General features: G+C 40.5%; 1 protein-coding gene across 2 annotated transcripts in view; it reads left to right on the top strand.

The window, feature by feature from the left end:
- nbas (NBAS subunit of NRZ tethering complex) overlaps positions 1 to 14,178 on the top strand; it is a 116,382-nt gene that overhangs the window by 79,501 nt on the left and 22,703 nt on the right. For both annotated transcript variants that reach the window (XM_077552052.1, XM_077552054.1), the window contains 5 exons: positions 1,929 to 2,278; positions 5,133 to 5,393; positions 9,360 to 9,562; positions 10,245 to 10,334; positions 11,658 to 11,841. In XM_077552052.1, the coding sequence (XP_077408178.1) occupies positions 1,929 to 2,278; positions 5,133 to 5,393; positions 9,360 to 9,562; positions 10,245 to 10,334; positions 11,658 to 11,841 (1,088 nt within the window). The remainder of the gene's footprint in view (positions 1 to 1,928; positions 2,279 to 5,132; positions 5,394 to 9,359; positions 9,563 to 10,244; positions 10,335 to 11,657; positions 11,842 to 14,178) is intronic.

Genomic DNA, 14,178 nt, shown 5'->3' with positions numbered 1-14,178 from the left:
ATGACTCCGACAGATAACATCTTCTGCTATAACAAAGACATTTGTGGTATGCTCTAATATGAGTTACTTTTCATTTGGTCATGATACAATTATTTGTTCATGAAATTTGAACTCTTCAACATTATTAATGTGTTAACTTAGTAATCACATTAGTTAGATATGATGATATTCTCAGTGATAGTTTTTAAAAGCAAAGGCAGTCCAATGTTTTTGAATGTGACTGATTTTGAGTTGACTAAAACTGCCATTTTATATGGGATAGTTCAATATACATTGAAAATTGATGCTGTTGTTTTGTCTATTTCTTTGTCATGTGAGTGCATTGAAAGTACTTAAAAACACGGAAAACCCATGAGCTCCGTGGGGCTTCGCCCCCCTTGTCCCCCCACCAGGGCACTGCCCTCATGATGCATCACATCGACAACAAAACTTACAAGCCGGCCAACAGAAAAATTGTCACACAGGCACGGGGGTCGAGATACTGTTAATATTCATGTTTCGTGAAATCGAATGTAAACCGGCTAAATTTTCAGATAATTTCACTTTGGTCAAATCACATCCCTGTTTGAACTATTTCTATTAGTTTAACATTTTATTTCAACTTTTGTTAACAAGAGTATGTAAGCCTAGATTTTTTTTGGACATTCAGAACAGATATAAAATTTGTGATTAATCGTGAGTTAACTAGTGAAGTCATGCGATTAATTACGATTACAAATTGAAACGCCTGATGCCCCTAATTTTTAAAAACCTTTTCTTTCTTTCTTTTTTTTTTTAAAGAAAAGATTAATAAAAATTAAGGGTGTCTGACGATTCCAATTTTTAAACTAGTTAACTCACAATTAATCACAAATGTTATATCTGTTCTAAAACAATAAAAAAAAAAATTCTAGATATTCATACTCTTGTTAACAAAAGTGGGAAAATTGTTAAACTAATAGAAATAGTTTAAATGAATTTTTTACGTCTATAGCCGTCGATGGCAGTGAATGAGTTAATGACCGCCCCTTTCTTGGAAAGTCTGTACTGGGGGAATTCCAGTGGCAACGTAGCAGACACGTCCACGTCAACATTTAGCAGTAATACTGCTAAAATTTAAATAAATAAATATTTGTAATAATATATTATTAAATAAATAAATTTAATAATAATGCATAATATTTGTGAAGACTGCGGTCAAGTTGTATTTTACAGTTTTAAAAATGTGCAAGTTACTTCATGTTAAAGATTAGATCGTTCTTAATATGTAAAGAAAAATGCACTGAGCTGTCACCAATGTCTTACAAATGCAATTATGCCCTCTAGCGGCAGAAAAATGACCTCATCACAAATCAATAATCACACTTGTTTTTTTTAAAGTACAGTACATCTTTTTAATTTGAACTAAATGTTATGAATTATTATGAAATTACTGTATCAATGACTAAAAGATGCAGCCCTATTTCTATTAGTTTTTTAAAAAAATATATTTTTTTTTTTTTCAATTTTTTCCACTTTTATGTTCACAAGAGTATGAAAACTAAGGAAAAAATATTTTAAGTGCATATACAAAATTTGTGATTAATTGTGAGTTCATCATGATTAATTACTATTAAAAATTGTAATCACTGACAACTTAGTTTAAACATATTTTTAACTGTTTGAAAACGCTATATAAATAACGATGACTTGACTGGACTAATTTAGTGTTCTGTTAATATTGTGTATATTTAATTTCTTATACTTTCTTTTATTTAAATATATATTTTTAGTGTCATAAATTTAAATGTTTTAATACATCTAAATCAATTTTATTACATTTATTTTAAATCTAATTCAGATTTAATGGTCAGCAGTCCCCACACTCATTTAGTTTTTTTTTTTTAAAAAAATTGTGAACGTGCAACACAATAAACGCCAACATGTAGAATTCATTCTTTTGTTTGCAGGTTTAAACTACCGCCAGCTGACGGACGAATCCCAGGACCCTCTGGCCGCCCTGGAACCGGTTCTGACCAGTCAGAACGTGCTGTCCATCTCTAAACTGGCCTACCTGCTGCCGAGTCCCGGCGGCGGCGGCGGCCAGGGTGCGACGTTGTCCCCCAGCGCCGTCCACGCCACGTGGCTGCGCAAATTGTTCTGGAAGGGCGACGCCCAGCTGCTGAAGAGACCTCCGCACAACGAGCAGGACTACCTGCACGCGTACGACACCTGCGCCAAGTACCTGGACCGGCTGCTTCCTGTCCACGCCGTCCACTTCCTGGATGACATCACCTTTTCCGCTGAGGCCGTCACGCATGTAATTAATTTCTTCCTCCTGTTGCTCTTCACTTTTTTTTTTTTTTTTTTTGAGCGAGAGCTTAGTATTGTTCATTCGGTAATTTTACTGATTCAACGTCATCATCATTGCGCTTTTTAAAATTATTATTTTTATTTTTTTTTTTTATTATTATTATTAATTCACCTAAAACCTATTAAAAAAAAATCCCATACCGTTCACCTAAACCGAATAGTTCAGAATCCAGCTAGAGCCGTGAGGTTGTCGGGAGACCCGAGGAAGGATCAAAGAAAGGAAAGTGAAATCCAGCAGCAACCAGACCTCACCTCCTACCCACCGGGTTACCAACCAGAGTCTTTCACCAACCCCCCTTTTTAAATGTTACTTTCTAGTTCCTTGTCCCTCCCTCTCTTTTCTCTTACCCTCTCCTGCCTCCCCTGAGGGAGCTAATTTCTTCCTCTCCCCCTTTCAGCGCCAATTAAAGTGGAGCACCCAGCAGGCTCCGTTGCCCTCCCCGCGCGCTCTTTACCGTGCACTTTATCTCCCTGAAACCTGCTGTCACGCCTTCCTCCATCAAGTCCGAGGGGGGAAAACCTTGACTCCTCTCACTGTCTCCTCTTCGAACCCCCCACCCCCCCCCCCCCCAATCCCCATCCCGCGTGATGGATGGCTCCATTTCCCACAAGGCCACGAGGCGAGGGCATAGCTGACCGCCCACCGGACCCTGTGTACATTATGTAACGTTTTTTTTTGTCGGAAACGCTGACTTTCTCGCGCCCTTTTCAGATGATTCATCACACAGAGAGCGTTTTTAATGTTTAACCTTCAGCTTGTAGTTACCGTTTACGGCGCTTACTCACCCACTCGACACTTTTGGGCCCGACACGGCCGAAAGAGACGGTCGCGGAAATGATACAGTCGCTAACTCCCACGCTGCGCATCAGATGATTGACCCGCGCGTGCATAAACCAACTGGCTGCAACACAAAAAAATGTTGAGGCAGCAACTGTATTATTATATTTTGTTTTATTTTTTAGAGGTGTCAAAATGAGTGCGTTAATTTTGAGATAAAGGTACATGTTAAAGCTTTTTCTACATCATGCATGCGCCACCAACGGCCTGACCGCTTTACTCTGACTGCGCACCATGAACGAGCGTAACACAGATGCTGCAGTTACGCTTTGGGCCAGAGGTGGCAGTCGCGAATACAAAAGTGACAAACTGCACAAAGATCCTTTAACTCTTTGACTGCCAGACGTTTTCAGAAAAGGGATGCCGTGGGTGCCAGCCGATTTAAAGCATTTTGACTGATCTTTCAAGGTCCACAGAAAATGATGTGTTTGGACTATGGAAACACACATACTACCAAATGTAAGATTGGACTCTCATCTTTCATCAGAAAAAAAAAGTTTGTTTCTACCTTAATTCCGTTTTTCAGTAATCAACAATAGAAAATGGTTAGTTTCACCTCTGTTTTGAAACAAACGTCTTTTAACGTCTTTGGCACTCCTCCCTAGGATTTTACTAAACGTTATTTAACGTCTTTGGCAGTCAAAGAGTTAATTTAAAGTTCCTTCAATTGCACTATTTTTTTTTTTTTTTACTTGGAAAGCCTCTACTGGGGGAATTCCAGTCGCAACGCAGCAGACACGTCCACGTCAAAATTTAGGTGTAATAAATGTAATAATAATAATAATATTTGAGGAGACTGGGGTCAAGTTGGATTTTACACGTTTTGAAATGTGCAGAATTTCACGAGTTACTTCTGTTAAAGATTAGAAAGCTCTTAGTATGGAAAAAAAATGCAATGAGCTGTCACCAACATCTTACAAATGCAATTATGCCATCTAGTGGCAGAAAATTGACCTCAACAAATCAATATCACACTATTTTTTTTTTACAGTAGAGCATCTTTTTAATTTGAACACAATTTTATGAATCATGAAATTACCGTATCAATGACTAAAAGATGCAGCCATATCTAGATTACATTTTTTTCCACTTTTATGTTAAGAGAATGAAAACTTATCATTTAAAAAAATATATTATTGCACAAAAATGTGCGATTAATCGTGCGTTAACTATTGAAGTGGTGATTAATTACTATTAAAAAATCCAACCGCCTGACACCACCCCTATTTATTTTTTCTTTTATAGAACCACAAAAACATGGTGCAATTGTCAAGGAAGCACATCTGCCACGTTTTAGCGGTTTAGACCATTCAAATTTTGGATTGCTGCAAAACCAGCGTTGGCTGCTGGTTGACGCTTGAACCAAAAAAAAAAAAAAAATGCTACTATACATTCACCCCCTCCGTGTATGTGTTGTCTTTTCTACGCACGTGTGGGCCATGAAATTCCGCCATTATTGTGAGGTCAATTTGGCTGGTCTGCATGTGGGGAAAAAAAAAAAAAAAAAAGTGCAATCCATTCACACCATTAGACTGTGTGTGTGCGTGTGTGTGTTTCCTTGCAATTGAATGAAGTCTCCCAGCAGCCAAAGGCTTGCTCCTTTCCTATTGAATTGCTAACTTGCTCACTCTGGATCCAATCAATCACACCCTGCTGGTAGCCATCATCTGCGCACTCGCGGCTTAAGCTCGCTGCTGGTATTATTGCTCACGTGTTGAATTCTACCGGCCTCTTAAAGTGTCCTAATGCCCTTAAAGTCCCCGTAACGTACAAATAAATATGCCTTGTAAATTCGACAACACAGTGAAGAGTGTTGTTAATGACCTTGTGAAATTTGAGTGATTAAAAAAAAAAAAAAAAAAGGGGGGGGGGGGGCAGATATGCAAAGTGAGGCTTTGAAATTGTGAATAAACAAACCCCTGCCTTTCTGATTGTGATGTCCTTCCGTCCCATCGGCGTCCAGCTGAGCATCCAGACGCGCTCCGAAGTGCTGCGGCGAGCCGCCAGAACCGTGCGGCAGCTGTCCGAGAAGAGCAAGAAGCGAGGAGGAGGAGGAGGAGCGGCATCGGCATCGGCATCGGCAGGCGAGGCGGCCGGCGAGCACGAAGGAGCGCAAGCGGCGGGGATGACTCTGGACGAGGCGCTGGCCCACCTGCGCCAATCGCAGGCCCACCTGGAGACGCTGAGTGACGACTTTGTCGCGTCACTGCGTGAAAGCCGGCAGGTAGATAAATGCACCTGCCGCATCACTTTCACTTCATGACTTGACCCTTTTTTTAATTGGGCCACTAATAATATATATAATGCAGAAACACTGCCATTAACAAAAATAACATGACAAGAGGACAAAATAATATTTTATCTTACTATTTTGTACACTTACATTTTATTACTTTTATTATTATATTTATTTTGTACCATTTTGTGTATTGAGTCAATTTTTTTATATTGTTTTATTCTTTATTATTTTATGTCATTATTTTTTAGATATTGTTGAAAATATTAAAATAATCAAATAGAAACATTTCATTATTATTCTATTAATTTTTACTATAAACATTAATATATATATTTTAATTTATAAATTAATATAAATTTATTTGAAAAGTAATATTTTTAATACTATATAATAATGTAATGTAATATAATATGCAATCATTGAATGGCAATTCAACATCTTGTAATATTAGTTTTCTATATTTTATTTTATGTTTAGTGCATGTTTTTATCAAATACAATATTGTAGAGTGATATTTTTTCTTAACTCTTTGACTGCCAGACGTTTTCAGAAAAGGGATGCCGTGGGTGCCAGCCGATTTAAGCATTTTGACTGATCTTTTGACTGATCTTTCAAGGTCCACAGAAAATGTTGTGTTTGGACTATGGAAACACACATACTACCAAATGAAAGATTGGACTCTCATCTTTCATCAGAAAAAAAAGTTTGTTTCTACCTTATTCCGTTTTTGAGTAATCAACAATAGAAAATGGTTAGTTTCACCTCTGTTTTGAAACAAACGTCTTTTAACGTCTTTGGCACTCCTCCATAGGATTTTACTAAACGTTATTTAACGGTTTTGGCAGTCAAAGAGTTAAAGTACACTTTCCAAAATATTTCCGTTTTTGGAGACCCTGCTACAGATGACTGACATTTGAGTGTTTTGAGTTGTGAGTGTCATCACGAAATGAATAGAACTTGCATCTCAAAGCACCACTGTATTTCCCTTTTGGGAATTGTTGGAATACTCACACGAATATCATGACACGCGTGCTGCGGCCAACATGCAAATCTCCATATGAAGATGAAGAAGATGAAGGCCGCTGCTCCCTACAGTGTATGTAGTGGCCTTCATTTTGACATTTTTCCCTCCCATCGGCTCCATTGTGGCTTTTCAACACTTCCACGCCGGAGTGTGTCGGTCACGCTGTTTCTCATTAAGCAACTTCTCCTGCTGTCACCTCCCTGTTGCTTCGTGTGTGCTTGTGCGTGCGTGTGTGCGCGCGCGTGTACGCCCTGAAGAAGGGAGGTTAGGATTTGGCCAGTGTTGCTATGCGACGGTGAGATCCGGGTAAAAAACGCACGTTAAACGCGTTTAACCCCAGGTTTAAAATTAGGGTTTCAAACTAGGGCTAGGGTCTCAAATTAAGGTTTCAAACTAGGGCTAGGGTTTCAAATTAATTTTGAACCCTAGCACTACTTCATCACCCTTATATGATTTTTAAACCCTAATTTGAAACCCTAACCCTATTTTTAAACCCTAATATGAAACCCTAACCCTAGTTTGAAACCCTAATTTGAAATCCTAGCCCTAGTTTGAAACCCTAATTTGAAACCCTAACCCTAGTTTGAAACCCTAATATGAAACCCTAAACCTAGTTTAAAACCCTTATTTGAAACCCTAGCCCTAGTTTGAAACCCTAACCCTAGTTTGAAACCCTAATTTGAAACCCTAACCCTAGTTTGAAACCCTAATATGAAACCCTAAACCTAGTTTAAAACCCTTATTTGAAACCCTAACCCTATTTTTAAACCCTAATATGAAACCCTAACCCTAGTTTGAAACCCTAATTTGAAATCCTAGCCCTAGTTTGAAACCCTAATTTGAAACCCTAACCCTAGTTTGAAACCCTAATATGAAACCCTAAACCTAGTTTAAAACCCTTATTTGAAACCCTACCCCTAGTTTGAAACCCTAATTTGAAACCCTAACCCTAGTTTCAAACCCTAATTTGAAACCCTAGCCCTAGTTTTAAACCCTAATTTGAAACCCTAACCCTAGTTTGAAACCCTAATATGAAACCCTAACCCTAGTTTGAAACCCTAATTTGAAACGCTAGCCCTAAACCTTAATATGAAAATCTTGGGTTTCATATAAGAGTTTAAAACTAGGGCTAGGGTTTCATATTAAGGTTACAAACTAGGGCTAGGGTTCAAAATTAGGGTTTCATACTAGGGCTAGGGTTTCATAGTAAAACTGCTTGTTTGTTTTTACATTTCTGTTTACACGCCTCACAATGCAAAATGAGCGTGAAGCTACTCGGGAGCGATTGTGTCATCGCAGGTGGATGAAAAGGATCTCACAATCAAATTGTCCTTTTTGCCAAGATTTGCTTACTTTCCTTTCACTTTTGTCTCGCCTCGTCCAAACCGCTTTGTTAATATCGCCAGGGAGCGTGCCGTGCCGTGCCGTGCCGTGCCGTGCCGTGCCGTGCCGCGCCGTGCCGTGCCGTGCGTGCTTCTCGGCCCGGCTGACAACAATAAAGTCAAAAGCGTCGCATTTGCCATCTGGGGCCCGATTGGAGCCTTTTTCCCTCAAGACTTGCGATTGACTTACAAGAAGATGCGAGTGTCGCAGACCAAATAGAACGGGACCGACTTGAACTTCCCAACTCCTCGCCGCTTGCGCTCGGGGGGCCAAAACGCTTCTCTTCACTTCAGCGCAATCCGCCACAACAATAGATAATAACGCGGTGAATATCGCCGCTGCGAAAGGCTGTCGTTACAGCCGGCGGTTTTAACTACCACAAATGTTTGTTTATCCCCTGAAGGGCTTCTATCGCGCCGCCTGCTTGATGGCCTTCATCCAGCTTAAGTGGAGACGAGTGCATTGTGGGAAGGCGTTGTTGGATTACACCATACTGTATTATAGCTTCCTGCGTCCGTTTGGGAGAGTGGTGGGCACGATTACGTCTCCAACAGCCCCTTTAAGTCGATACAAAGCAAAAAGAGCAGCAACAACAAAAAAATGTTTTGCACATCCATTGTTGGCTATTTTGTTAGCTAGCTAGCTAGTTAGTAGCATTAGCTAGATTGATAGCTAGTTTGCCAGCTAGCACACGAGTTGGTCAACTAGTAAATTAGTCAGCGAACAAGTTTGGTCGGTTGTTTGGTTGGTTAGTGGCTTCATCTAGCTAGCTACTGATATACACATCTAGTTTATGGGATAGCAACCTCGTAAGTCAGCAAACAAACTGTTTAGCTAGTATGATTAGGTTCAGCGACTTCAGGACTAGCGAGCTAGCTAGTTAGCTCATTGACTCCCAGCCGTTTTGAATGAAGCAACCCTCTTTGCTCCCGGCTGTTTTACTGGATTTTGACTAATATTGCAAGGCCTACGGAATGTAGTGTTCTGTTGCTATAAAAAAACATGCAACCTTTTTTCGATCTGTTTCTGTTTTGTCGCAATTAGCATTAGAATATACCAAAGTTTCATCATTAATCTGTTCAAAACAGTGGGGAAAACAGCTTTTTGCAACACGGCCCTGGTTGATCTCTTATATTCTGCTGCCACCTGCTGGCCGTTTTTTTGTATCACTACCATTGCGTTAAGCAACCTCTTCATGTCAGAAGCTGTATCAAAGCCTTCAATATGCTCTAGCATTAAAAAAAAAAAACGTTTAAAAAAACATATAAATATGTTTTTGGGACCATGGCAATATTTAAAATAGAACGTTTTCATATGTTTTTGGGAGCAAATGACTTCATCAGATTTCTAACTAGTTGGTTATTTAGCTAGCAACCAAGTTAGTAATTTAGCTAGTTAATTTCTAGTATTAACTTGTTAGCTTTCACAGCTAGGAAGCTCTTGAAATGGCAATAAACTAAACTAGTTACGGTTAGTTAGTTAGACAGACTCTTTAATTCCTAATTATTATTCTTCCCCTTCTCTTTACTTTCTATCCGTTCCAGGAGCAGCTGCGGGGCTACAGTCGACTTTACGATCTGTCCCGCTCCGAGACGTCCAAGGTCCACGAATTGGCAGTCGCCATGGCGACCGATGGCCAGTCTCTCCAGAGCATCCGGCAACTCCTGCATGTTGCCGTAGGACCCCTGGACCTGTCCGTCAAAAGTGTGCTGCAGGACGCTGTGGCCAGAGTGGTCGCTGTGCTTAGGTATTCTGTGGTCTGATTTGATAGCCACATTTTGTGACCATATCTAGTTGCAGCGCTAATCAGTCATGTCGTCGGTTAGCTAGTCAACCAGCTTTAAACACTTTTCAAAGACTCTCTTTAAAATGCAGTGAAGGTACCAGTTAGGTTAGTTAAGTCATTTAATTGGTTAGTTGGCTGGTTAATTGAACTATATTAGTTGGATATTTAGCTAGTTAGTAGGATTTGGGTAGTTACCTACTATTCCTAACAAATTAGCCTTTTCACATAGAAATGAGTTTGCATCAACCACCAGTTTAGATTGAGCTGGCAAACTAGTTTGACGGTCAAACACTAGCAACCTGTGATAGCAAGTGGCCACATGTATAGCAACTAGGTAAGAGGTAACCAATTCCACCCAATAATAATGTGATCATTGCGAGAGTGAGAATCTAAAAATAACGGCATGATGGTTCTTTTTTTTTTTAATACAACGATTTGCTCGCAGAGCATTTAATTTGGATTGTGTCCCTGAAAGTAAAGCCTGATTTCCTTCCCTGAGTGCTTGTCCCGCCCCGTCCCCCCCCCCCCCGACACGCGTCGTCATTTGCACTTCTTATCTTAATGAGCACTTATATAAGACCATTGCCATCATTTTATCCTCACTTTTTCTGCTTTGTGTGTGTGTGTGTGTGTTTTTTTTTAGCGGCGACCCCGACGTCCTGACAAACCACACGGCAGCCCTCGGCGTGCTGGAGGCCATGGCGACGGCTGTGCAAAGCAGTGTGCAAAAGGGGTAGGTCGTGCACGTACACACACACACACACACACACACACACACACACACACGCCCATGTATGCACACACACGCACAGGACAAAATGGACGGCGACAACATTACATCGTTCCAGCTGCTCCCTTTTGATTGACACTGTCAGAGAGGTGTTAGCATTGTGTGCTATTCTGCTGGTCATATATCAAATAGATTTGTTGAAAGGATTTGACAAATTCCGGGGTACTTATGAGGCTAGCTAGCTGTTCAAGTAGCAAACGAGTTATTCCAACAAATGCGACAAAGGAAGGTAGAGCTTGTGTTTTTACTGCAGTTAGTCAGTTAAGCTAGTTATTTGTGTAGTTGGTTGGTAGGTTAACAAAATATAATTGGTCAACAAGCATTTAGTCATTCAAGATAGTCAATAAATGTTAGGTTGGTTGGTTAGTTGGACGTTAGTTGGTCAGTTGGCTGGTTAGTTGGTTGGTTGGTTAGTTGGACGTTAGTTGGTCAGTTGGCTGGTTAGTTGGTTGGTTGGTTGGTTAGTTAGTTAAATATAGCAAGTTGGTCAGCAAACAAATATTTAGTTAACAGTTAGGTAGTTCACAAATTAGTTAGGCATTAGGCAAAAAATGTTTCGTAGTAAAAGCCAGCCAGCTTGTTCATCAACTGGGAAACAATTTTGTTAGCTTTGTCGCTTGTAGATGATCTAGTGCTCTAGTCAATTAGCTGGCCAAACTAGTTAGCTAGCAATCTTTTCATTTTGTAAACTAGTTAGCTAGCTCTTTGACTGCCAAAATCGTTAAATAACGTTTAGTAAAATCCTATGGAGGAGTGCCAAAGACGCTAAAAAACGTTTGTTTCAAAACAGAGGTGAAACCAACCATTTTCTATTGTTGATTACTGAAAAACGGAATAAGGTAGAAACAAACTTTTTTTTCTGATGAAAGATGAGAGTCCAATCTTTCATTTGGTAGTATGTGTGTTTCCATAGTCCAAACACATAATTTTATGTGGACCTTGAAAGGTCAGTCAAAAATGCTTAAATCGGCTGGCACCCACGGCATCCCTTTTCTGAAAACGTCTGGCAGTCAAAGAGTTAACAAACCCAACGAGTAGCATCCTTTAGTTATGGTAGTTGTTATCTTGCTGGTTCGACTAAGAAAAAAAAACAAAGCATTTATTTCTACCAAATTAGCGAGGGACGACCTCCCAGTTATTTTGAGGAGCGCGTGGACTTGGCGGAGGTCTGCTTTTGTCCAGGCAGACTGCGCGGCAAGCTGTCGGCGACGGCAGCTGACTCGCAGCTGACTCGCAGCTGACTCGCAGCTCATCTCACTCTTCCAGCGACAGCGCGGTGAGCTCTGACGACCTGCTGGCCTGGCTGCGACCGTTCTGCGGCGACCCGTCGCTGCCGGTGCGCCCTCGCACCGCCGTGCTGCAGATCCTGGAGAGCAACTTCAGCATGCGAGACGCCGACGTGCGACTCCTGCTGCTCTACAGGACGCAAGCCGTCCTCAAGCACAGCAAGGTAAACGCGCACACGTCTCATCACGGGGACTCATCGCTGCAGCGCAGAACTCCGAGAAGGTTTAAAGATGAAAAGGAAATGGACATTCGTTTCTCGCCGTTCTAGGAAAAGCCGGATATCATTTTTGGTCTATTAATGTTAGGGATGTCACAGTCACATATTTTTGACCCCGGTGTCCAAAGTCCAAGTCACTGGATTTTGAGTATCTGCACACAGAAGATGACAATGACTTTGCGTTTGTGCACGTTAGAATCTCCAGTGAAAAGTTTGTCCGTTCTATCTCTTGATTGACTCGATTGTGAGGGTCTGCTTAATTCGTGTGTACGCTTGGCAGCGGTCGACGGGCGGCTGTGCGGTCCGGTTCGCTTTAGCTGCCAGGCACTTCAATGACACACACACACACGCGCGCGCGGACATGCACAAACGTGCACTGCAGGAAGTGAACAGCCGAAAGAAGCAGATAATTAATCTTTTTTTTTTTTTTTTTTTTTTTTAAAGGACTTTGACTTTCTGCACTTTTCCCCCTCGCTGCTTTTAAAGGTCTTTCAATGTGCACGCAGTCTTTTTGTCGACACATTTGAAAGGTTTAATGTATAAAATTTCTGCACTCGGAGTGGATTTTTCGAACCCCCCCACTCCTGCTCATCGCTTAGTTGCTGAGGGTCAGGCCAAAGCCTGCTTCAGATATGTACAGAGAGACTTCCTACTCATTGTCCTCATTTATGGTTGCTCAGCATATTTAGAGGGATTAGAAGAGTAGTTTGTTGTCCACTAGCCAATGGCTACATTATTTTTTACGTCGTCTAGTTTTTTTGGTAATAGACATATATTTGTCAGCAAGTAAATTTGTTAATTAACCAGTTGGTTGGTTGGTTGTTAATGAGCTAGTTTGCTTGTTAGTCGGTTATTTTAAAGTCGGACTAGTTGTTCAATTAGCAAACAAATTATCATAGTATCAGGGTCAGCTGGGAAGTTATTAGCCTACGATATAGCTAGTTGTTTAGCATTAGCATGCTAGTCTCATGTGTTCAATTTGCTGAATTCAGCTCACAACATAGTGGTGAAATATTTATTCATTAACTCTTTGACTGCCAAAAACGTTAAATAACGTTTTGTAAAATCCTATGGAGGAGTGCCAAAGACGTTAAAAGACGTTTTTTTTTCAAAACAGGTGAAACTAACCATTTTCTATTGTTGATTACTCAAAAACGGAATAAGGTAGAAACTAACTTTTTTTTTCTGATGGAAGATGAGAGTCCAATCTTGGTTTGGCAGTATGTATGTTTCCATAGTCCAAACACATAATTTTCTATGGACCTTGAAAGATCAGTCAAAATGCTTAAAATCGGCTGGCACCCACGGCATCCCTTTTCTGAAAACGTCTGGCAGTCAAAGAGTTAAAAACAATATTAATTTCAATAAAATGTCCTATCACATCAACGTATATATTTTTTTTAAAATATAATCACTAAGAGACAAACGCTAATTATATTACTTAGCTTGTTTCCCCTCTTCTTTGCTTTACTTCTTGCTAGCTTGCTCTTGTTAGCCACCCCAGCGAGTTCTTGCTAGCTTGCTCTTGCTAGCCGCTCACGCTAGCTCGCTCACTCCAAATAATAATTGGTAGCAATTGTTGGTAGGCTTGCGAAGTGTAGTCTCTCTGCTTGCTTCAAAATCGTTGCGTTCTATTAGTTCTACACTCGATGACACTAAATTCTACACACGGTACCTTTTAAGATAAATGAATTAACTAGTTAGAAGTGTCAGTCAGCTCACAAACCAGTTAGCTCAATAGTGTTTTGTTCGCTCACAAACTAATAACTAGGATTCGGTTAGTTAGCAAACTGCAATTAATTACAAGGATTAGCCAAAAGTAGTTAAGTCTTAGCTTGCTGGTTACAGACTTAGTAAATAAATTAGTAAACAAAGCGAGACAGTCCGAAAAGATGGGACGAAGGAGGCACTTTGATGCATCGTCAGGAAAACGACACGCCGGCATTTAGCATTTCGCTCGCGGCGAGGTGAAGCCTGGCATGGATTTTTTTTGACTTGATCCGGAATGATTAGTCATAACCACCGACAGTTAAAATGTCACCCCTGTCAAGAAGGGAGCGTCTGCTTCCTGCGTTTGCGTGGCGTGCGCGTGCGCTAATCCATATCGCGCGTCACGTGTGGCCTTTTGCTCCCGAGACAACAATTTACTTTATTTGTTTGTGACATTTAGCAGACAAAAAAAGTGACACGAATGCAGATTCCGCTTGAAAAGACCAATTTGCATAATTACCTCCGCCAAGGAGGATTTCATTTTCATTTGCTATTTTCATTTGATACAAAAAA

Source organism: Vanacampus margaritifer, chromosome 19 (genome assembly GCF_051991255.1).
Source record: "Vanacampus margaritifer isolate UIUO_Vmar chromosome 19, RoL_Vmar_1.0, whole genome shotgun sequence".
Lineage (NCBI taxonomy): Eukaryota > Metazoa > Chordata > Actinopteri > Syngnathiformes > Syngnathidae > Vanacampus > Vanacampus margaritifer.
The sequence above is the reverse complement of the archived record's forward strand: the minus strand, read 5'-3'. Positions and strand labels throughout refer to the sequence as shown.